Below are 22,155 nucleotides of genomic sequence, written 5' to 3'. Positions count from 1 at the left end.
GAGCACGGGATCCGTTTATCCCGAGTACTTGGTGAGTGTGGTGGGCTGCCGAAAGCGTGGGGGGAATGGAGCAGCGTGGATTTCCCGGCTGAACACACGGGTGCCCGGAGGCTCCGGTGATGGACTCCTATCCTCCTTACCATCGTAGCGTCCACCACGACAAGGGTAGTAGCCGTGAGCGGCACCATCTTCCTTCTTCTGGTTCAGGACGTTGCGGGAGTCGCCGTCGTGGGCGTTGCCGCGTGTATCCCGAAGTCAATCCTTCACAGGAGTCTACTTGACACGATCGTGTACCGAGGGTGCCTTCGCCCTGTTTGCCGGTGGGGTATGCACTGAGGCCTCACGGTCCTGCTGTGCTGCCTCATCAGCTCCCGCTGAGGCCACCGAGCGCATTCGAGACGCAGAACTCTCGGCCTGCTGCACTGCAGCATCCTCGAGGAGTGCCTGTGCCTCTTTGCCCAAGTTGCGGCCCTCGGGTGTGGATGGCTCAGGCATTGCACGGATCAGGAGTGCTGCAGCGGTGATCTTCTGGCTGGCCCTGGGTAACGCCAGGGGGCTTCCTTTGCGTCCTTCTGCCAGGATCCGTCCCCGGGTGACGCGTCCTGCATCTCGAGCTCCTGTACCGTGGCCGGTACGTCCCTGCTCGAGCGTGAGGCATAGCTTCTACGTTTGCCGACGCTCCTCGTCGAGCTTGGCCTCAAGCTCCCGGAGTTGCGCCAGCTGTGCCTGCTGTTCCGCCGCGTTCGCCAGTGCGGATGGTCCAGCCGCTGCAGTCGCCCCTACCGCGGCTATCGCGGGTTGAGCCGCATCTGTCGTGGCATTGTCGTCGATGTCGCTGTTGTGCTCTCCCAGCACAGTGACAAAGCATTCCCGAGTCGGATCGTAATCTCCCTCGCTGGAGTCGTCGGAACAGGTGAGGCAGTAGTCTGCCGCAGCCTGAAATGACAAGAATGCTCCAAGATCACGGATCCCGGAGTAGTCACACTCCGGGTTCACGTGATCCTGCGCAGGAATAGACCCTTCGTCGGCGGAGTCGAGGTATGAACTGTCAGGTGTTGACGCTATGAGGTTGCGGATCGAGAGCAAATGATGCCCGGGCAAATCCTCGTACACGCTCATGTTGGTGCTGACAGATGACGCGTAGGTCATGGCAGAGGACCGCATCCCGTGAGGGTAGAGCGGTGGCCTAGACGCGCTTTCCCCTGTCAGCGTTGTAGTTGCTTTTGGTGATGAGGGGTTGGCGCTCCCTATCGTGGCGTCTGTTTGTGGCGTGCTAGCTTCGACCTACGTGGGGAGGCTAGGGCGCGCCACTCCGCGTCGTTCCATGCGTGCTCGCCGCGCGCGCTGGTCCGAGCACCTCCGGCGCCGTGGCTGCGGCGCTGGGACGTCGGGGTTGCTTCTGGACAGGAGGAGCTCCATGAGATAACCGTTGCCGGTTGCCCTGAACTCAAGACTCCCGAACCAGATCACAGTTCCCGCAGGGAACGGGTCTGATATGCCCATCGGGAACCGTCTTGACATGTCCGCCATCTAGAGATCGAATAGGAGTAGAGAGTGATTGTCACGCAGCTCCCCTACCTGGCGCGCCAACTGTCGGTGTCCGGACTTCGCAGTCCAGCACCAACTAGGAATAATGCTACGTGTCCCTGTCCCTTGATGGTTGATGCAAGAAGAAACACAGCGACTCTGGGGTTATCCTGGATCCGGCCGATGAGGCCGTACGTCCAGCAAGGAGAGGGGTATTGTATTATCTTGCATCGGAGTGCTCGTAGTAGGAGGTACAAGCCTGTGCAGGAGGGGGAGAGAAGCTCCCAAGTCCCTGGGTGTGCTAGGGTTTGACTGAGGCAAGTGCCAATATCAGGAGAGGTGAATGGCGACGGGCGTGTCCTTGCTCTGTGGCTCCAGTCGACGGCGTGGCGATGACTGCTGAATGCGCAGTGCCCTGCGTCGGATGAAGTGGGGCGTCGAGGGTGTTGAAGACACCGGTCTTGCCCCGGTCAAAGGCCGCACTGTGTCCGAGGGTCGTCGCCCATGCCCGCCGAGGGTCCTGCAGGGGAGAAAAGTACAAGGGTAGGCGACACAGTGGTGGGTGGTGTCAGGCAAGTCCTCACTGGGCACCGCAGACCTACCCCGCGCCAGGAATAGTGGTATAGTGGCAGGCGCAGGTTGAGGAGACGCCGGTCACGTCCGCTGTGTGGCATGGTGGCCTACGCTAGCTGACGCCGCCTGACACCATCTGACTCCCGCCCCATGCCGTGGAGTGGTTGGCGAGTAAAGGCGCCTCGTCCCGTCGGGTGGTTGGGCCGCCGCCCCAGTCTGCCGAGGGTGGTCTCGGGCGAGGCGGAGTTTCCCCCGTGCCGAGATCGCCTTCGCTTCGAGGGGCCTTGGCGGGGAGCCCTCGAGCGAGGCGGATATTGCTCCACGGCCAGTGAGGCCTCGGAGGGGCCGTACCGTGGTGCTGGGCCGTGGGCCGAGCGTGGCTTGGGCTTTCCGTACCTGAAGAGGCTTCGGGCATCCAAGTTTGGACGTCGGCACTGCTCCAGGGAGGATTCGGCCCAGATGCCTACTCTTGTTTTACGCGTTTGATGGGGTTTTAATCCCTGGTTAGGGTGCTCCGTGATCATGGTACCCGACAGGGCCCATATGGGCCGCACGCTCCTTCATCCTCTCCTCCTCTCATCCTGCTCGCGCCGGCCACCGTGTGCGCTTGCGCTTGTCGTCGCTTGTGGGTACACTGGCGAGGTAGGAGAGGAGGTGGAGCGGCCGTCGGCAAAGCTGCGAGCATCCGGGGTGGTGATGTTAGGGTTTCATGTTCCGAGGCTTCCAATAGCCGGTGGCTCTTGAGGAAGAATGATATTTTTTAAGAAAATAGAGGCATATGATTTTTTGAACATACGTTTACGTAAACGCAGGCACACTTACCACTGTGAATATATGCACATAATCCTAGCGCTATGAGCACCTCCGAGAAATTAATGAAGTCACTACAGTTCTCTCGCTGTCAACGGGCACATCGCCTAACGCTCAAAGTATAGCACTGGTTAAATTCTAGATAAATCTAGAAATATATGAGTATTTGTGACAAATCGATGACTCGAATTCGGATGGGTAGATTTCACCATAAGAAATCTTACCAACTAAGTTACACTCGGTCTGTTTGCAAATACAAATAGAGGTATACCATTTATACTTATATTAAAGGTCATTTCGAAGATTTCCTTCACGCTTCACATGACGTTTTCTTTATAAAGGCATGCGACGTGTTTCTTTCTTTTTCTTTTTTGTATAGGCATGCGACGTGTTAGGAGCACACTTGCACTTGCATCTACGCGACCTTTTCGTTAGAGCGGAAATGTTGCGTTCCAAAGCCGTGGACCCGTGGTGCCCGGCCCATAACTAACTGGCCCATATATTTACAGGGTGTACCAAAGCCCATCTAGTCCATGGGGCCACGTCCCTGGAAGGCCAACGCCCGTCTCGGCCCGTAGACATGCGAGTCAAACGTGGGGCGCCGGGGGCCCCACCTGCTTCCCCCAAGTCTTCAATTGCTTTCCCGCAGGCCACACCCACCCGCCCTCCACCTCACGGCAATCAATGATGTTCGGGCCCCCACACTTTAGGACCCACCGTTCAGTGACCAAAATAAAGTGGAGCGTATATGAACTGGGTCTTGGTTGCGCGTGGGCCACAGCCGGCTGCTCCGCGTTAAGTGTTGACCCTTGAAAGGCCCTCCCCATAGACTTCCTTGTCCCGACGCGCAAACCCGAAGAAAAATCAATTTTTAATTAATAAAAGCGGAGCCTCGAAGAGAAAGCTCTGCTCGGCTTCTTGCCTTCTTCACTTCCTCGACCGCTCAAAGCCTCCGGCCTCCGCAATCCTCTTCCCTCCACGGTCGGTAAGTTGATTCGCTCCTTATTACTTCTTTTTTCCCGATTTTTTTTCCCCTCTCCGCTTCAGCTGCCCGATTCTTCGCTCCGCTTCTAGCTACTTGCTGCCCGTTTCTCCGTCTGGTTTCGCTGCTGGATCTGCTTTTATGTGAAATTTGAATGGTTGCTTGATTTCAGGGTGCGATATTCCATGAAAAGGGCGCGATTTCGGGAGGACCGTCGTGAGCGAACTCGACCTGTGTCCCGAGGGAAGCATCGGCGGCTGTCGGGGACTTCTCAGCTTCCGCCCCTTTTCTCTTATTTTTATAAATCTCAGTTGCTGGATTGGAACTGAGAGGGGATCCTGAACATATGGCAAGATTTTGCTGCTTCGGTGCCGGTTTCTCAGAGGTAAGTCTTCTGCTTTTAATGGCTTAATCATTCTTTGCATCATCATATACTTATAAGTATGGAACTATTCTGTAGCTTCTGCAGTTAATTTATACATTAGGATGACAGGTTGAGCAGATAGTGATTTTTTTGCTTAAATGCAAGCTTTAGTCTATCACCCTAAAAGTATATGTATTCTTATCAGGGTTTTAAAATCCGACCGGACCGGCCTAACCGCCGCCCTCCGGTACCGGTTTACCGGACCGGTTAGGCCGGTAACCGGTGGAAACCGGTTGAATTCAAATCCAAATTCAAATAAATTCAAAAACTCCCATGCAACCGGTTCCGACCGGTTTACCGGTCGGTTTGACCGGTTTGAAATTCAAAAGCTCTCGTGCAACCGGTTTACCGGCCGGTTTGACCGGTTTACCGGCCGGTTTGACCGGTTTGATCGGTGGGCCTTCATGGGCCGGCCCATTTTTTTCTTTTTCTTTTTTGATTTAACTTTAAATTCCCACAAACTATACTAAATGAATGAATTTTTGAGAAAATTTGACACCATTAGATTCATCACACCTTGAAGTATTTTTAGGAATTTTTTGGGAATTTTTCATTTTTTGAATTCAAATTTAAAATTTGAATTTTGGCCGGTTGGGTACCGGCCGAAACCGGAACCGGACCGGACCGGTTTGACCGGTAACCGGTCAAACCGGACCGGTTCCCACCGGTTAGGTTAACCTTGATTCTTATACCATTTTGCTATGGAGGCTCTTAAATTTTAGTATAGAGAAAAGGTTTGTTGAAGTGTTTGTGCAGTATGCTTTGATAGTAATCACTACCATTGAGTTGTTCACATAAGAAATCGTCATTATCCTTAGCTTCTAGTGAATTGAGTTTAACCAATTTTTTACCATACCTGTTCTAAGCTCTCCCTAGAAGCATTCTCAAAAGTATTGTACATTTACTAAGTTAGGAGCTCACAATATATATCATTGGCACATCAACCATATCGCTTTTTCTCATTGCTCTGCTTGTGTACAGTTCACAAGGCAAGGGTCAACGGCATCTGGTAAAGGGAAAGGCCGTCAGGGCCAAGTCAAGGTCTGCTATGGCTATAACCTTGTAAGAGGAAAGACAAATCATCCAATGGAGGACTACCATGTCGCCAATTTTGTTGAAGTAAAGGGAAGCGAGCTAGGCCTTTTTGCTATTTTTGATGGTCATCTAGGAGATACTGTTCCTGCGTACTTACAGAAGAATCTATTTTCAAATATTTTGAATGAAGTAAGTTTCTAGCTTTTGTTTTGATGAGGGATGATTTACTAGCACTGTGGTGATCTTATTCTTACTGTGCTATTTTAGGAAGAATTTTGGACACATCCAGATAGGGCGATCACAAAAGCTTACGAAAAAACAGACCAAGCTATTCTGTCACATACTCCAGACTTGGGACAAGGCGGCTCCACTGCTGTAACTGCCATTCTTGTAAACGGCAGGAAGTTGTGGGTAGCTAATGTCGGGGATTCGAGAGCTGTTCTTTTGAAAGGTGGTGAACCCATACAGATGTCAATAGACCATGATCCGAATGTTGAGCGTAGTGTAATTGAAAATAGGGGCGGCTTTGTTTCAAACATGCCAGGTGTGTCCTCGATTCTTTTATTCTTTAAGCATGGTACCTTGGTTTAAATGATTGCTGTGAACTTCGTGAAATAATCTTTTGATGTAATCTTAGTGGAAGACTTTTAAGTATGGAAAAAATCAAAAAAAAGTGTCTACTAGACAATTTCAGGACATGATTTCCTCGATTTATGAATCTTTGTCACCGCTTGACTAGTCAGATGTCTTTGTTGATTGTACATTGTACAGCACCATGTGGTTAGCTTATAATTGAGTCTTTGCAAATAGGATTTTGATGTAAATTTCTTGTGGCAAGTCCTATACTGATATTTAACAAAAGCATACCTTTTATAGCAAAAGAATGGTGCTAATGGCTTAGAGATGCATTGCATGAGAAAATAATATAGATAGTTCTTCTTGTACTGTGATATTGAAACAACATCTTACGGGCAGTGCATTTTTGCAATTAAGATGATCACCGCCATATTTCATATACACCATATTTCATCAGTTTATATGAAACATTATAGTCAATTATGAGCTCAATCTCTGATTCAAAAAGGCATCTTATGGGGTTACTGCAAGGGATCATTTTAACTTGAAGAATAAAAATTTTCACAGACACATATTAGTTAATCTGAAGGAGTCCGAACCCTAGCCAGGTGCTATGCCGTTACTTGCATTCTTAGAACAAAAAAAGTTTGAATTTAGCTAAACAGGAATACTGGTGAAAAGGCTGAAAGGTTCCAAGATTATTTCTTCACTTTTGATTTTTCGGAAGGCAAACCATTCTTTAGCCTTATGTATCCTGTTTTTCACATAAATTGCACCAGTTCCTTTCTTGAGATGTAATAGAACAGGTTTTGGGTTAATGGTATATACTAGAGGTCAAGATCATTCTATTGTTCCTTACTTCCTTGTGATGTTCTTTCTGCAGAACCTCATCTTTTATGTCTTTACATCTCTGCTTGTTTCTGTTACATTTTGTTCCATGCGATAATTCTAGTTTTTTGCATGCTACACTAGGCACATTTTGATATCCAATATAGTCATAGTGACAGGAAGATCAGATTAATAATTCTTCTTTCATGTGGAGACTCTTGGTGATTATTATCCTGTAATGTGCAGTACCTAGATAAGCAATTAAGCAAATTTACATGCATAAAAATAAACAGAACTATGTAATTTAAATGTTCTGTTTACAGCCTACTGTGTCTGACGCTCTAAATTTTAGGAGATGTCCCCCGAGTATGTGGTCAGTTGGCTGTCTCCAGAGCTTTTGGAGACAGGAATCTAAAATCACTTCTGAGATCAGAGCCTGATATAAAAGTTGAAAACATCGATCACACCGCTGAGCTACTTGTCCTTGCAAGTGACGGTCTTTGGAAGGTATGGCTTTTTTTTCCTTCTAAATTTGCCCAGATGGCCAATATCTGATTGGAAGTTTGGAACCACATTGCTGCGTTTTTTACAGTTTTCTTTGATCGACCAGGTGATGAACAATCGGGAAGTCATTGATGTGGCCAAAAGGTTCAAGGATCCATATGCAGCTGCAAAGCAATTAACCGCCGAAGCATTAAAAAGAGACAGTAAAGATGATATATCATGCATCGTCGTTCGGTTCAAGGCGTAAATCGATTGCAGCTGACACAGGAGGGGGTGTGAACTTGTGATCAAGAGCAGAAAAATGATTTGTGTGGCACAACTTAGGCTGCCTGACGATGGCTGTGGTAGTCCAAAGACAAGAATAATTAGTTAATTACTACTGGGTTGTTTGGTTGTAAATGATTTGGCGGCTCCATTGCATGTTCATATATAAATATGCTATCATCTGTAAGACTGTAAATAATGGTTGCAGATTTTGGAAGCTAACCCAGTGGTCCGTTGTGAATTTGTGAAAGTGGATTGAGAGTTGACATTTTGATAGTTTTTTTAAGATATTTTTTTTTGCGAGGAAAGTTTTTTTTAAGATAATGATCGCAAGGTTATGCAACCACCAGAAGGTTTTGCAAAAGCCTCACGCCAACCAAATCCATCCCGTGCTAAGCGTGGATGAGAAAATGGCAGATAATACCGAAGGAAAACTCCCACGGACATTGTCGGCCTTCGTCCGTCCATAAACCCACAGCAGCAGCCCGCGGCAGGACATTACTTTTGGCCCATTTAGAAATTGGATAGCAATGTGACCCAGTTCGGCCCATCAGGACTTCGATGGTGGGGAAATAGATCGCGAGGTGAAAATGAAATATTTCGATGGCGCTCCCGACAGTACAATTTCAGTCTCTCTGCAGACTCCACAATTAGCACGGCAACAGCCGTGTTGATTCCCTGACGGCCACGGCATTGGCCCACGCCGCCTGCTCCCGTTTCAGCGTCTCGCCGTCGCCGAACAGCACTGCACTGACACAGCCCCGGGCCCCGGCCGCCGCCGTTCCCAGCAGACCACAGGCTACGGCGTGCCGCTGGCAGCTGGCACCGGCGTTGATGGCGGGGACGGGCACCGCCGGTAGCAGGGAACTTACTGGCGTCCAGAGCCATACATGACCGAATCACAACTGCCGCACCCGTTGTGGCGTTGCTGCACTGGTGGTGCAAGTTTACAACTTTAAGATGGCTGTACTCAGTGGCGGAACCAGAATTGAGTTGAACCCCGGGCCGAGTTTTAAATATAGTTGTGACAAAAACTAGACATCGACAAACTCATAGTTCAAAAGATACACGAGAACATAATGGAAGTTCAAAAGATACACGAGAACATAATGGAAAGATAGAAAACATACAACAAGTGTCATCACGAAATAGTATATTTATTCTTCTTCAGTAATTTTTTGGGCTTCTTCAGTAATTTTTTGGGCCGAACCCCGGGCCATGGCACGGGTGGCCCGGGGTGTACATCCGCCACTGGCTGTACTGTAACGCGGCTTGACAGCGAGTTTGTAGTCAAATTTATCCTCTCGCTAAAAACAAAGGCACGAAGAAATGCTACACATCATCTGGCCAAATTCTCTTCCATCCTTTTTTTAGAAAAAAAAAGCCATGTTACCATGTACAAGCCGATCGGCAATCGATCGAGCAAACAAGCACGGTCGGGAATTAAGCAGCAGGGGCACCCCCGCGCCAGCGCGGCGGACGATGATGCTTCGTCGCGAAAATTGACCCGCTCAGCGCCTCCGCTGCCACCAACAAAATGTTGAATTCCTTGGCGATTTAACCGTGCATCGATTCCCTGACGGCCATGGACGCCACGGCCCTGGCCCACGCCACCAGCTCCCGCTTCATCCGCCCCTCGTCGCTCCACAGCGCCGGCACGTCCACCGACGCGGCCGGCGCCGCCGACGGAGCGCCGCCGCCGTTCCCGGACCACGCCCTCGCTCCGCCGCCGCCGGCGTCCAGGACGGCGACGAAGGGCACCGCTGGCAGGGACGACCCCGCGTCCGGAGCCATGGCTGATGATCTGAAACTGCACCTGCCGCACCACCGCCGAGTCCTCGGGAATGGATCGAGACGAGACGGCGCTGAGGAAGCAACTGCAAGCTAGCTAGTCTCGGGTTGGATGCGAGTCCAGCGGGACACTGGCGACGCTCTATATCTATATGTACCAGGCCCAGGGGCGCACGGGTGGCCACCACATGTGTTGCACGAGCAGCACGTGCCTCCCATCATCAGCGCAAAGATAAACTCTTACCTCGTCTGCCCGCGACGAACGCGGAGCGCTTCTCTTCTTTTTCATCGCGCAGGTACGGTGGCGCTTTCCTTCTCCTTTTCGCCGTCACCTTTTTCCCTCGGAGCGCGGGGCGCGTTGGGGTCATCGACCGGACCGACGCGTCCCGGTCGTTGAGCGTGGCGCCACCAGGTCCAGGTGGGGATGTGTGAACCGATCGAGGCCGCCGTTGGCAGCTCGAGAGGGTCGGATGCCCACGCGCTGCTGCAATTAACTAGCTAGTGACTGGGGATAATCTTGATTTAGTAGTAAGGTGGGTGTGACTGGCATGGACGACCCTGCTGGGTTTCTAGTTTAATTCGCCCATTGTTGTCCAGGTGATGAGAGACGATGGCGACTGATCGATTGAGTGTATCCCGTACTATACGTTTGCCAAATCTCTTATGTATACATTCCCCCCAAGACCGCGGAGTACAGGGTCTCTTTGTTTATTTCCATCCCTGCTGCTTTTTTTTTTTTTTTGCTTTGGAATTATAAACCAGCACATTGACAGGAAATGAAGACACTGAAGAAAACAAAGGCACATCGGGTCACATACGATTTTTAGCTTACGTGAAGCTATAATAAATGAGAGAGAAACAGATACACACTATCAAGTTTTATATTTGGACAGGTTATTAGTGTCTCCATGATGGATGGAGAACAAATACCAGAGATTATTAAGAGGAGAGACAAAAGAGAATTTATTAAGAACCCACACTAAAAAAATTATAAATTGTCGTGTCTTAATGATGTAGTAGCATAAACACTATACCCAAGACATTATAGGTCGAGACTGCCCTAATATCGTGACAGGAGCTCGTCACAGCTGCGGTGACGAGCAAGGCTGGGACTGGACCATTTTCTAATCGAAGGTCGTTACAAAAAATTCAACACAAAAAAAAAAACCTTCAGTTGACATTTGTCGGAAACTCCAATGTTGTCAACCAAAAAAAATCATGACGGCCTTCCTATTTTTATGTTAGACTTGGCTGTAACCAATGATGCTGTGTTCGATTCTAAATAATAGAAACTATGATTTTAGCCCCTAGTAAATTATATATATCCCGGATCCAGATACAAGTCGCAAACGAGAACATTCATTTACCTATGAACATCAAAGTACATTCATGTTCTTTCCGGATCGGATGTATATATGACATATGTACAACCCTTGTGAACACGGGCAATATAATCTTCCTCGTGGTCATTAATATAATTCGTTGATTCACTCCGCCAAGAAGAAAACGACTCGTGAAAAAAGAGAGAGAGAGAGAGAAACAAGTGTGCCACCGATGGCGGAACAGGAATGGGTGGGTCTGAAAATCATGGCGACCGGCCATGCGGATTGATCGCTTCATCCCCACCCCAGTCGTGCTATACTGCTGCTAGGTAACTGTGCCTGGGAGCAAACTAGCCACACACATGCCTCAGCAACGCATCATGGAGTAGTCCCTGACGACCACGGACGCCACGGCCCTGGCCCACGCCACCAGCTCCTGCTTCATCCTCCTGTCGTCGCCGCTCCAGAGCACCACCGGCGGCACGCCAGCGCGGGCCGCCGCCGACAGCGAAGCGCCGGCGCCGTCCCCAGACGACCACGGCGGCACCGCGGTGCCGCCGAGCCCAGGACCGGCCGCCGCCGCCGCCCGCAGAGCCTGATCGGCATCCAACGCCATGGCCGATGAACCGTGCAAGCTAGCCGCGCCGCCGCCACCAACACCAAGCTAGCTGCGCCTCTGTCGCGCGCGGTTCAGCTAACCTCTGTAGCTTTCAGTTTCAGCTGGTGCGGCAACCAGGACGCTCTGACACGACCGATATATACCATCGCCGCGCCAGCGGGGCAACGTGACGCACGAGTGCTATACCTATACACGCTCCTCATCACAGCCACCAACACTAGCACACTACCCTCCTGAGCCTCCTCCCTGGTCCCGTGCACGCGCAAGCGGCGCGGCGTGCGTCGTGCGTGCACCCAAGACTAATAATAAGTGCACGTGAGCGAAAGACAGTTGCGAGGGAGTACGGGCAGCGGAGGGCACAGGGCAACTAATAAACAGCGTTGACAGGGGCGACACGACACACGACACGCGCGGAGGCTTGTGGCGGGCAGGTGACTGTCCCGTGTGGAAGAGCGATCCGCGTATGACCCGGCCGGGCCGCCGGGGGGATCCTTGGGGATTTGGGAGCATCGACGCGTCCCGATCGACGGGCCGGGGCGTCCGACGAGACGTCGTTTGACACTTGGAGCGAGAGATCCAACGCCCATGTCGCAAGTTCGCAACTGGCTGCTGCCTGCAGGGGGATCGGATAATCTTGTTTTTTTTAACAAAAAAAACCGGATGAGATAGATGTGGTTGTGGCTCGACATCGCTTAGAGCAACTCCAACGGATTTATTTTTTCTTTTTTCTTTTCTCACCGTATAGAGAAATTTCCTTTCTCAATTTCAACATATATGGAAGAAGTGCTCCAGCTGATTGATTTTCTCTCCTTTCTTGTGGTGGAGCTCGAATAAAAATCTAGGTGGGGCGCATTGCAGATAAAACTTTTTAATGACATCGAAAGGACACACATCAATAGCTAATCTGTGGCAAATTCAGATAATGATTGATGATGGCACCTCTCATTTGAAAATAGTAGTCCATTAATTCAATGAAGACCAACTAAACAAGAACAAGTGTCCAAATTAAAGACCAAAATTCAACAATCCAAGAGCTAACATAGCTGTAAATTTGAAGAACAGATCAGTTAGTGACTTTGTGTGTAATATTTGAAGATGAAAATTCAACAATCCAGTGCCAACATCACCCACCTCCTCCATCAGAGATTCAGAGCAGCAGCCTGCACTGCAACCGCCAGCAGCAACCTGCTCAGCCTGAGCGCCGGCTGGACCCTGGCACAGGCCGGCGCCCGGGCACCCGGCTGCCTGCCTTGGCGCCTCCCTTGCCCCTTTCGGGCTCCGGCCAGCATGCGGCAGCTTCGGCGCGTCTGCCCAGCCTTCGTCCTGCGCGACAGCCACGAGCACAGAATGCTAGCGGCGAGCACCGCGCGGGCAGCGGCGGCGGGCAGCGGCGGCGCGCAGCGCGGTGCAGCTGAGGCGAGGCGAGCGGCGAGCCGGCAGCCAGCAGACTGCAGGCGGCAGCAGCACGAGGCGGGCGGGCGGATACGGCGAGCAAGCGACCAGCCACGCGGCGTGGAGCTCCTAGTGCGGTGGCGGTTGGCAACCCCGAGCGCTCGCTAGAGCTGGACAGGTTGTCGAGGTCGAGGTCGAGGTCAAGCGCCGCTGGGTATAGGGTTGGCCTCTGCCGGTTGGGGGCACTTCAACTTGGGGCGATTGGGCCTTATTGGGGTCTTCTTCCTTTCCTGAATGGCTGTAGGCCGAACTGCTGAAGCGTATTTCCTTCGTTGGACGCGGACGGCTGTGCTCTCGTCTTCTCGGCGCATCGAACGCTGGACGCCGCCGCTCCTTTGTTGGCCGGAGGGGAGGAAGACAGAGGGGTACTAGGGGATCTACTCCGGCGGTAGGTGGGGCAGCTGCCCCACCGTGCCGCATGGGGAGCTCCGCCTCTGCCCCTTTCTATATGGAAAGGGGATGCGATGTCTCCCCTTTTTATTAGGGATTGGAGAGAAATTATTGGGGATTGACAAAAAATAAAAGAGAAAAAGAGATGGAAAATCAATCTGTTGGAGTAGGTTTTTTCGATATCAATCCCCTATATTGAGAAAAAGTGAAAAAAAAAGAGGAAGATCAATATGTTGGAGTTGCTCCTAGGCTTAGCATCAAATTAATTGCCACTCGCAAGACGGTAAAATATTAAGTTTTATCACGCGCTAAACTAACAAGTAACACGTACGTCCTCCGCCACCATATAGCACATAGTAATTAACAGAGACGTCGTGGTCAAGCTCTATGTATCATCTCTACCTACGAATCCTTGCCAATTCCGAGGCCAGGGAAGCAGGCCACATTGCCGGCAAATCTCGGCCGTCGGATCGGCCAGGTGGACGGCCCAGCTTTCCCCAGCCATTTTGTAAAAAAAAAAACCCTCGAGCTTAAGAGAAATCAACCCACGGTCCAAGTTCCTCTCTCAGAAAATTTTGCGAAAAAGCCCTTAGCTTTTCTCGAAATCAACCCGCAGTCCAACGGTGCTGGTTGAAGAAAATTTACAAATAAAATCTTGAGTTTTCATAAAATCAACCCGCCGTTCTTATCCTCTCTCAGTTTTTTTTTTCAAAAAAACCCTTAGATTTTAATTGAATCAAACCACAACATGTTTCATCCATTACTTCCACACGAGCAACATTATACGTACAATTTAAACACCAAAACATGTTGGAATCAAAAGTTACTCAACATAAAATTTAATCAAGAATTCAAAAACTACAACTTCATTATAGAGAAAATTTTAAAATTCAAAATGCTTTCCCAATTCATTTAAACAAACATTTACATGCGACCCGTTGCACCTATAATTTTGACACCAAAATATCTTTAAATAAAAAGTGATCAATACAAAAGTTGCCTAAAAATTCAAAATCTACAACTTCACTGTATAGCAAAGTTTTTTAAATTCAAAACATTTTCAAAATTTGTTTAACATAACATTTTAATTTACTAAAAATATAATATCATATCACCGTTCTTCTATAGCTTCTCATGCTACCTCCATAATAAAATGCGCTACTAATTGCAATATAATTTCGCAAATACATTAAGTACACGACTAATTGTGCACCAACCTCCTTAATAAATTATCTAACCCTTCTTTCACCACAATTATTTCCATAATCCATTCAACATAGCATATTATTTTGTTAAAAAAAATTATACTACCATTTTTTACGGTTCCTCATGCGATCTCCACAATAACATAATATATTTTAATATATCTACAACTTCCTTAAAAACATCACATCTATTAATTATCACATGATTTCACAAACTACATTAAGTATCCGACTAATTGTGCTCCGCGCCATCACCCCCCGTAATAAATTATTTTACCCTTTCTTTCACCATAATAAATACAGCAATAAATGTCATACCTCCATTTCGATCATTATCGAGCAAATTTTAAAATTCAAAATGCTTTCGCAATTCATTTAAACAAACATTTACATGCAACCCGTTGCACCTATAATTTTGACACCAAAATATCTTTAAATAAGAAGTGATCAATACAAAAGTTGCCTACAAATTCAAAATCTACAACTTCACTGTATAGCAAAGTTTTTTAAATTCAAACCATTTTCATAATTCATTTAACATAACATTTTAATTTACAAAAAATATAATATTGTATCACCGTTCTTCTATAGCTTCTCGTGCTACCTCCATAATAACATGTCATATTTAGTACAACCACCTCTCTTATAAAAAAATGCACTACTAATTGCAATATAATTTTGCAAATACATTAAGTACACGACTAATTGTGCTCCAACCTCCTTAATAAATTATCTAACCATTCTTTCACCACAATTATTTCCATAATCCATTCAACATAGCATATTATTTTGTTAAAAAAATAATGTACTACCGTTTTTTACGGTTTCTCATGCAATCTCCACAATAACGTGATATATTTTAATATATCTACAACTTTTTAAAAAACATCACATCTATTAATTATCACATGATTTCACAAACTATATTAAGTATCCGACTAATTGTGCTCCGCGCCACCACCCTCCGTAATAAATTATTTTACCCTTTCTTTCACCATAATAAATACATCAACAAATGTCATACATACTATAGTACTTAAATATTAACGTCACGACAATTGAATGCTCAAATCATACCAATTGTAACAGCGGACTGCAAGCCATGACATCTATGCAAAAAAAATGGAATAGTGGATTCAACTTAACTACATTGCTTTAAAAAAAATTATACATTTGCCTGTACACAACAACTACATGCATGAACTAAAATCCGCATCAACTACCATACTACAACGCGGGATACAGGTCCACGCGGCAAGGCCGTGTCATTACTACTACAATAGCAACACTATACGTACAATTCGATAACTATTCTTCTATGGCTTCTCATGCTACCTCCACAATAACGCATCATATTTAAATATAACCACTACTTCATAAAAAAATGACACATCTACTAATCGCAACATGTTTTCGCAAATACATTAAGTATCGAACTAATTGTGCTCCACCCTCACTAATAAACTATTTTATCCCTTCTTTCACCAAAAAAAAACATTTCGATACCCAAAATAATATTCAAAATTTCATACAATACAAATAAAAGTTAAAAATCAGGTCGTTCCCAGATAGTTTCCAATAGTTACATAGCTTTTTAAATTTATAAAATATAGTCTGCGCTAATACTATCATATGGCATCCACTGGACCAGCTCAAACTGGCTCACGTTGGTGCGCCTCAGTTTCTAGTGTATACGTACGCAAGTACGTGGTGTCTGACCATGCACGGATGCTCCGATGTCACCTGTATATATCTACCACACGACACCGTGTCGTCTATGAGCCGTCGTGATATACAGGGCGATCAAATTAAATAAGTTTCGCACCGCCGGAAATTAAAGTCGAAACGTGGAGGCGATTGGCACATGCCATTCTCGTGTCGTTTCAGGAAAAAAAGCGGAGGAGGATTAAGTTACTGCTACAATGCTGTCAGGAGTCAGGACACGTTTTGCCCGGCCGCCATCAGCACTGTCCGTCCGTGGAAACTACGCGCCCTAGCCCCTAGATAGCTTTGGCGCCTTTATTAGCACAAAAGAAATAAAAAGTTAATTGTATTATAATGAACGTTTTTTTGCTTAAGAGTTCTTAAGTAATGTAATGAACGTTGACCGGAGCTTGAATTACCACATCTTTGGGCGCTTTGGGCCGGGAAAATTAACGTTTGGGTTTTAGCATGCGAAAAGGGTCCAAGAAAGGAGGAGCAAAAGCTGCATGGGTTTTAGATCGTCGCGGGCCGAAGAATACACAAACTAGCTATGCGGCTTAGATGCACCTCCAATTCTTTTAAATTTAAAATTTTGTACTAATTTTTTAAAATAATATTATATTTTAAAAAATTAGTACAAAATTTTAAACTAAAGAGGATTGGAGGTGCCCCAAAGAGTCACCCATTGGCACTCCTAAGACCATGCAACTACGAAAGTATACGTAGTCTAGTGGTTTTAGCAGTCTCAGTAGTATTTTAGGTCCAGAATTTGATTTTTATGGAAGCAAATATTTTAGAATTTAATGGTGTTGTGCTTTTAATGGTAGGCGATGACGTTCCCGTCGACAGCGGGACGCCTGAGATGATTTTATTAATCTTGACGATTTGCTGGTTCAATATTCAAATATTTGTGAGTGTTTGAGTTTTACTGTGTAATCTAAAAAACAAAACGATTAAAGACCTAGTGTAACATGATTAAGTATTAATATAGATTATAGTGTTTTCCATTATAGTCTTGCGGAATCGTCAGGTCAGCCCAAAACAAGCACAATCTCAGAAGAGATGGATGGGGTGGGGATATGGATCTCAACATATTGGAGAAGAAGGTGAAGATTGAATCAACATAGCAATAGCATATTGGAAAAACAATAATGCTAGGACTAAGACGTCCGACACATCACTTAAATATCGGACGCTACATGCTTCTCCCGTCCATGAACTGTCCGCCACCGGAATGTTCCATTTAAACTCTCCTACATCCTTATCCAGTTATCCTATCCTCCTCTCCTCGCTCAACCACCCATCCCTCTCTCTCTCTCATGTGGCTCAACCCGAAGTTGTTGCGGCTATCTCAGTTCTCAGAGGCACGTAGGAGCCGTGGCACCATTCAAACGGCATCCAACAGCAGCATACAAGTAGGGCCGGGCATTCGGGTTACCCGAAATTTTCGGGTCGGGTAGTTCGGGTTTTAGGAATTTCGGGTTTTCAAAAATGATACCCGAAATCAATTGGGAAAAAAGAAGAACCCGAAAATTCGGGTACCCGAAAATTCGGGTTCGGGTTCGGGTTTTACCCGAATTACCCGAAATTCTGGAACTCCACATATGCAGTATAAAATCAAATCAAATACACCCAACCATACATCCAGTTCGCATGTCCAAACTGACAGTTCAAATGAAATTAACTAACGCTTCACACGTCCAAACCGTGACAGTTCACACTTCACATATCACAATTAATAAACATAGTTTTGAAGCACACAAATCAAATCATAGATGAAAAAACAAATCATTTCGGGTTGTTCGGGTATTTCGGGTACCGTGGCCCAATACCCGAACTACCCGTATTAATTTCGGGTACCGTGGGTTGGAACCCGAATTAGGGTTCGGGTTTTTCGGGTTCGGACTTTTCGGGTTCGGGCTCGGGTTTTTCGGGTTCGGGTATCGGGTATCGGGTTTTCTGCCCAGCCATACATACAAGGATAAGTGTTCCTCTGGTTTGGCCGGAAGACATGATGTCCAGCGTGCTAAGGCTCACTAGAACAATGCGCGGTGTTGAATGTGCGGTGTTGCCGCGCAAAAGTGGCCCTCCTTTTTATTGGTTGTTATATATTAAATATTTAATATATTTATGATAAAATTTACGACAGTCTAACAGGTTAGGAACACGTATTTATATTTAGTAGGCAATATAGTGTGCAATATTTATTAAAAAGGGAGGTATAATATATGTTTCTATTTTATCATTATAAAAGTTGAATGTTTTAGGGTGTTTTTGATGGAGCTTTTGAACCTGCTTTTGCTTTTGCAAAAGCCAACCAAATGGCTCAAAATCCGCAGCTGATTTTACCTAAAAGTTATTTTTTGCTCTAGTACAAAGTGAAAGTACTCCCACTCCTGCTTTCAGCTGCTTTTGAGTTAACTATTTACCCAACTGCCACTGGTTTGATGCATGCAATTTCTTTTTTTTTTCATCACAACCTCCCCTATTGCGAGCTCGCCGGCGCCTCGCCGCACGGCCCCGCCGAGCGGCCATCCTGCCGCCGCCGCGAGCTGGACCCTCCGCCGCGGTGGCACCCCGCTGCGAGCTGGCCCCTCCGCCTACTCGAGGCCCCCTGCACCCCGCCGCGAGGCCCCCCTGCTGGCGGTGCGGCTGGTCCCGGCAAGCGGCGCAGCCTGCTCCCAGCGGTGCGGCCAAGCCCGGCGGGCGGCGCGCGGCCGGCCCCGGCGACCTCAGTTGTTCATGTGTTATTATTCATGGTGGTTGGCCTATCTTGACTTTCGACATGTGGGAGGAAAAAGTCGTAATATACTATTAGATTAGATGTCATATCATATTTTGCTCTTGATTGATCACGATATATCAATTTAGTTGTGATTTAAGTGAAAAGAAATTATTGTTCAGTCATTGTAAAAATACACAACTCTCTCTCTCACGCGCTTGCTCGCTGAGCATCACTGAGCGCGCCGCTGGCACGGGCGCCAGGGCTGGCGCGGTCTCTGGGGAAGCGCCCGACGCATCTCCTGCACCCGCAGCCGCCCACGGCGCTCTGTTGTGGTCATTGTTGGACGTGCCGCCGGCACGGGTGCCGGGGCTGGTGAGGTCTCCGGCAACTTGTGTCAGCGAAGCTGCAAGCGCGGTCCTGGAGCCTGGCGACCCCGCGCCTCTGCGCCGCTAGACCTCGGCGGCGTCCGGATGCATAGCACCATGCCGGTCCCGCAGGGATCCTGGATGACGGCGGTGGCGGCGTGTCACGCGGGCGGGAGGTGACGGTGATGGATATGGATATGGAGGTGGAAGGTGTGGCAGTGCTGGTGGCACGCGAGGCCGGTAGGCATGGGTGCGCGTGCAGTGGCGAGTCCATCGACACGCGAGGCTGGCGACAATAACGGTCGGCAAGCACGGGGCCGGAGAAGACTCCAGGGTGGCCGCTATCATGCTCCAGGAGTAAGAAGACTCCACCATAATAGGCACCAACTACCCATATAGCATTGAGATTTTATGATGTTGCAGCATGTATTTTGAGATGTTTTAGGTAGTATTTCGCTAATGTTGCAATATTGATTTCGAGATGTTCTATACTATGTTCAATTTTTTGTGTTACAATATTTGACCTGAGATGTTGCAGTAGTCATATTTTTATGTTGCATGGTTGATGATGATTTTATTACTGGATTTGGGATGTTGCAACTCACAACTGTAAAATTGAGATGTTGCATTAGATGATGTATGATGTTGCACAAAGTGTTATGAGATGTTTTGGATTAAAGGATTTTTTTCAATAAAACGTTGAATGAAACATTCACAATTGTTGTGGTGAACCTCTTTTATATGTCAGAATTTTATTCTTAAAACTTTTTCTTTGCATGCTGCATGCAACCTGTGACACGTGTTGCAGCAAAATGTTTTTTCTACTTCCCAAATCTGATGTGAGTAGTAGACTACTGGAGAGTCTGGGACAACATTACAATTTTGTAATTAAGCTTTATGTATTCCAATAATCATGTGGACATTACAACGCTACATACCACACTATTATATTTGACAAGGAAAACAATTTCTTTCACTATTGCAATACAGATCGAGCACTCATTTACTGGAAGCTGGTGGTGCGCGGTGGGAGATCGAGACCAGGCTCTGGTGGCAAGGACAACCCCCGTACGTGGAGATTAATCAAGAACTCTTGCCACCCGAGAGGAGCACGTCGGCCACCAGCTTCTCGTGGCTGGCGTACGAGCCCCCGCCGGGCCTCGTCGTGCGCCCGGCGGCCTCCCGCCACTCCGCCGCGCGGCGCCGCATCTCCTTCCCTTTCTCCCCGCCCATGGCCTCCCGTATCTTCCCCTCCACGGCCTCCCGCCGCACGTCGTGGCCGATCTCCATGGCCACGCCCCACTCCTCGCACTTGTACCGGCAGTTGGTCTGCTGCTCCGCGAAGAAGGGCCAGCACAGCATCGGCACCCCGGCGCACAGGCTCTCCAGCGTCGAGTTCCACCCGGAGTGCGTCAGGAACACGCCCACCGCCTCGTGCCGCAGCACCGCCTCCTGCGGGCACCAGGTCGCCAGGTGGCCGCGGCCCTCGATGGCTTCCAGGAACTCCGGCGGCAGCACGGCGGCGTCGCCGTCGACGAGGTCCGGCCGGATGACCCACAGGAAGTCGTGGCCGCTGTTCGCGAGCCCCCACGCGAACTCCACCAGCTCCTCGTTCGTCATCACAGTGATGCTCCCGTAGTTCACGTACACCACCGAACGGGGCTCCCTGCCGTCGAGCCAGGCGAGGCAGGAGACGTCCTCCTTCCAGAGGTTGGAGCCCAGCGCGTCGAGCTGGCTGCCCTGGGGCACGATCTGCTCGGCGAGCAGAGCGAGTGGGCCGACGGCGTGGATGGACGCGGGAGGCGGAATCATGGCGCGCATGGCGTCGACCGCCTCCTGCTCGAGCTCGTACAAGGTGTTGAGGATGACGGCGTCCGCGCCGGCTATCTGCTCGGTCACCTTGAGGGCGAAGTGGACCATGAAGTCGTCGGGGTCCGTTGAGCGGATGAAGCTTGGGAGGTCCTTGAGCCGGATGTGCTTGCTCAACCCGGGCGCACTCTCCACCGGCGTGTCCAAGAACCCGTTCGTCAGCTGCTCCTCTGCATCTCACCAAAAAAAAAAAAACAAACGTGTGAGCACTGAGCACTTCAATACTTGATACCGCGTGCCGTGCGAGAGGTGTTGGCAGCTAGCTTGTCACCTTTGAGAGGGAAGACGCCCTGGTCGATGAGGGTGCAGTAGTAACGGTAGCCTGCGTAGCCGCAGGTGCTGGACGTCCAGAGCAGCGCGCACGGCACGCCGATCTCCCTGGCGGCTTCCATGGTGAAGCTCATGACGTCGTCGCCGACGACGCAGGTGACCGGCGGCGCGTCCGGGGAGGCGTTGAGCTCGGCGAGGAGGCCCCTGAAGTGCGGGAGGCAGTTCTCCATGGTGGCGCGGCAGAGCGACGGCACGTCCTGGGTGGCGTCGACGTCGGACGGCGGCAGGCCCTCCGGGATGGCGGCGAAGCGGAATCCCGGGAGGCCGTCGAGCGCGCCGGCGCCGCGGGAGCGGAGGAGGCGGCGGTGGTTGTACTCCGTGTTCACGAAGGTGACGTGGAAGCCCCGGCAGTGGAGGACCTTGGCCAGCTTCAGCATCGGCGTGACGTGGCCCTGCGCCGGGAACGGCACGCACACGACGTGCGGCCGGTCGGCGGCGACAGAGCCCATGCCTATCTGCGCCCGTGCAGTAATGGGTGTGCAGCCGTGCTGGTGAACTTGTGACGGCTGTGTACGTCTTGTGTGACAGTGTGAGGAAGAGACTGATTATATAGAGAGCAGCACCTCTCTGTTTGGAAGATTATTCAGGCATTCTTTCTGTTGCTATCGTGCAATCAGAGCAGCCAGTTTGTCATTATTACTGATAAAGAATTATGATTAATAGAATGAAGCTCTTAATCTTTTTTTTGCGACTAATGAAGCTCTTAATCGTGTCAGCTCCATTGGCGCCGCAACCTATTGCAATCAAGGCGATACTGTATCTGTCGCTGACACTAACTCGCGTGGCAGTCAAAGTTCGCGCAGAGCTCTGCACGTATGGTTGTCATTTTTTTTAAGCACCCAGAAGCACTGGGAGTCGTA

At 48.8% G+C, this 22,155-nt stretch overlaps 3 protein-coding genes across 3 annotated transcripts; 1 reads left to right on the top strand and 2 right to left on the bottom strand.

Annotated features, from left to right (window-relative positions):
• The first annotated feature begins 3,735 nt into the window (after positions 1–3,735).
• On the top strand, positions 3,736–7,791 carry LOC120642251 (probable protein phosphatase 2C 41). Its single transcript, XM_039918713.1, has 6 exons — positions 3,736–3,895; positions 4,065–4,277; positions 5,298–5,540; positions 5,619–5,895; positions 7,108–7,262; positions 7,366–7,791. The coding sequence occupies exons 2-6, from the start codon at positions 4,239–4,241 to the stop codon at positions 7,504–7,506; spliced, it is 855 nt and encodes a 284-aa protein (XP_039774647.1). The 5' UTR covers positions 3,736–3,895; positions 4,065–4,238; the 3' UTR covers positions 7,507–7,791.
• A 773-nt stretch (positions 7,792–8,564) lies between these two features.
• LOC120642250 lies at positions 8,565–9,544 on the bottom strand. The gene has a single exon (XM_039918712.1). The coding sequence runs from the start codon at positions 9,315–9,317 to the stop codon at positions 9,081–9,083; it is 237 nt and encodes a 78-aa protein (XP_039774646.1). The 5' UTR covers positions 9,318–9,544; the 3' UTR covers positions 8,565–9,080.
• A 10,416-nt stretch (positions 9,545–19,960) lies between these two features.
• On the bottom strand, positions 19,961–21,935 carry LOC120642249 (7-deoxyloganetin glucosyltransferase-like). Its single transcript, XM_039918711.1, has 2 exons — positions 21,237–21,935; positions 19,961–21,135 (listed from the first exon to the last, which is right to left on the bottom strand). Exons 1-2 carry the CDS (start codon positions 21,742–21,744, stop codon positions 20,180–20,182), a joined length of 1,464 nt encoding a protein of 487 aa, XP_039774645.1. The 5' UTR covers positions 21,745–21,935; the 3' UTR covers positions 19,961–20,179.
• Positions 21,936–22,155: the final 220 nt, after the last annotated feature.

Source organism: Panicum virgatum, chromosome 7K (genome assembly GCF_016808335.1).
Source record: "Panicum virgatum strain AP13 chromosome 7K, P.virgatum_v5, whole genome shotgun sequence".
Lineage (NCBI taxonomy): Eukaryota > Viridiplantae > Streptophyta > Magnoliopsida > Poales > Poaceae > Panicum > Panicum virgatum.
This window is presented reverse-complemented; position numbering and strand designations above follow the sequence as displayed.

Coding starts and splice junctions, on each gene's coding strand:
- LOC120642251 (XM_039918713.1), top strand. CDS start 4,239: ATGGCAAGATTTTGCTGCTTCGGTGCCGGTTTCTCAGAG. Junction 4,278..5,297: donor TCGGTGCCGGTTTCTCAGAG/GTAAGTCTTCTG, acceptor GCTTGTGTACAG/TTCACAAGGCAAGGGTCAAC. Junction 7,263..7,365: donor CAAGTGACGGTCTTTGGAAG/GTATGGCTTTTT, acceptor TTGATCGACCAG/GTGATGAACAATCGGGAAGT.
- LOC120642250 (XM_039918712.1), bottom strand. CDS start 9,317: ATGGCTCCGGACGCGGGGTCGTCCCTGCCAGCGGTGCCCTTCGTCGCC.
- LOC120642249 (XM_039918711.1), bottom strand. CDS start 21,744: ATGGGCTCTGTCGCCGCCGACCGGCCGCACGTCGTGTGCGTGCCGTTC. Junction 21,136..21,236: donor GGGCGTCTTCCCTCTCAAAG/GTGACAAGCTAG, acceptor GGTGAGATGCAG/AGGAGCAGCTGACGAACGGG.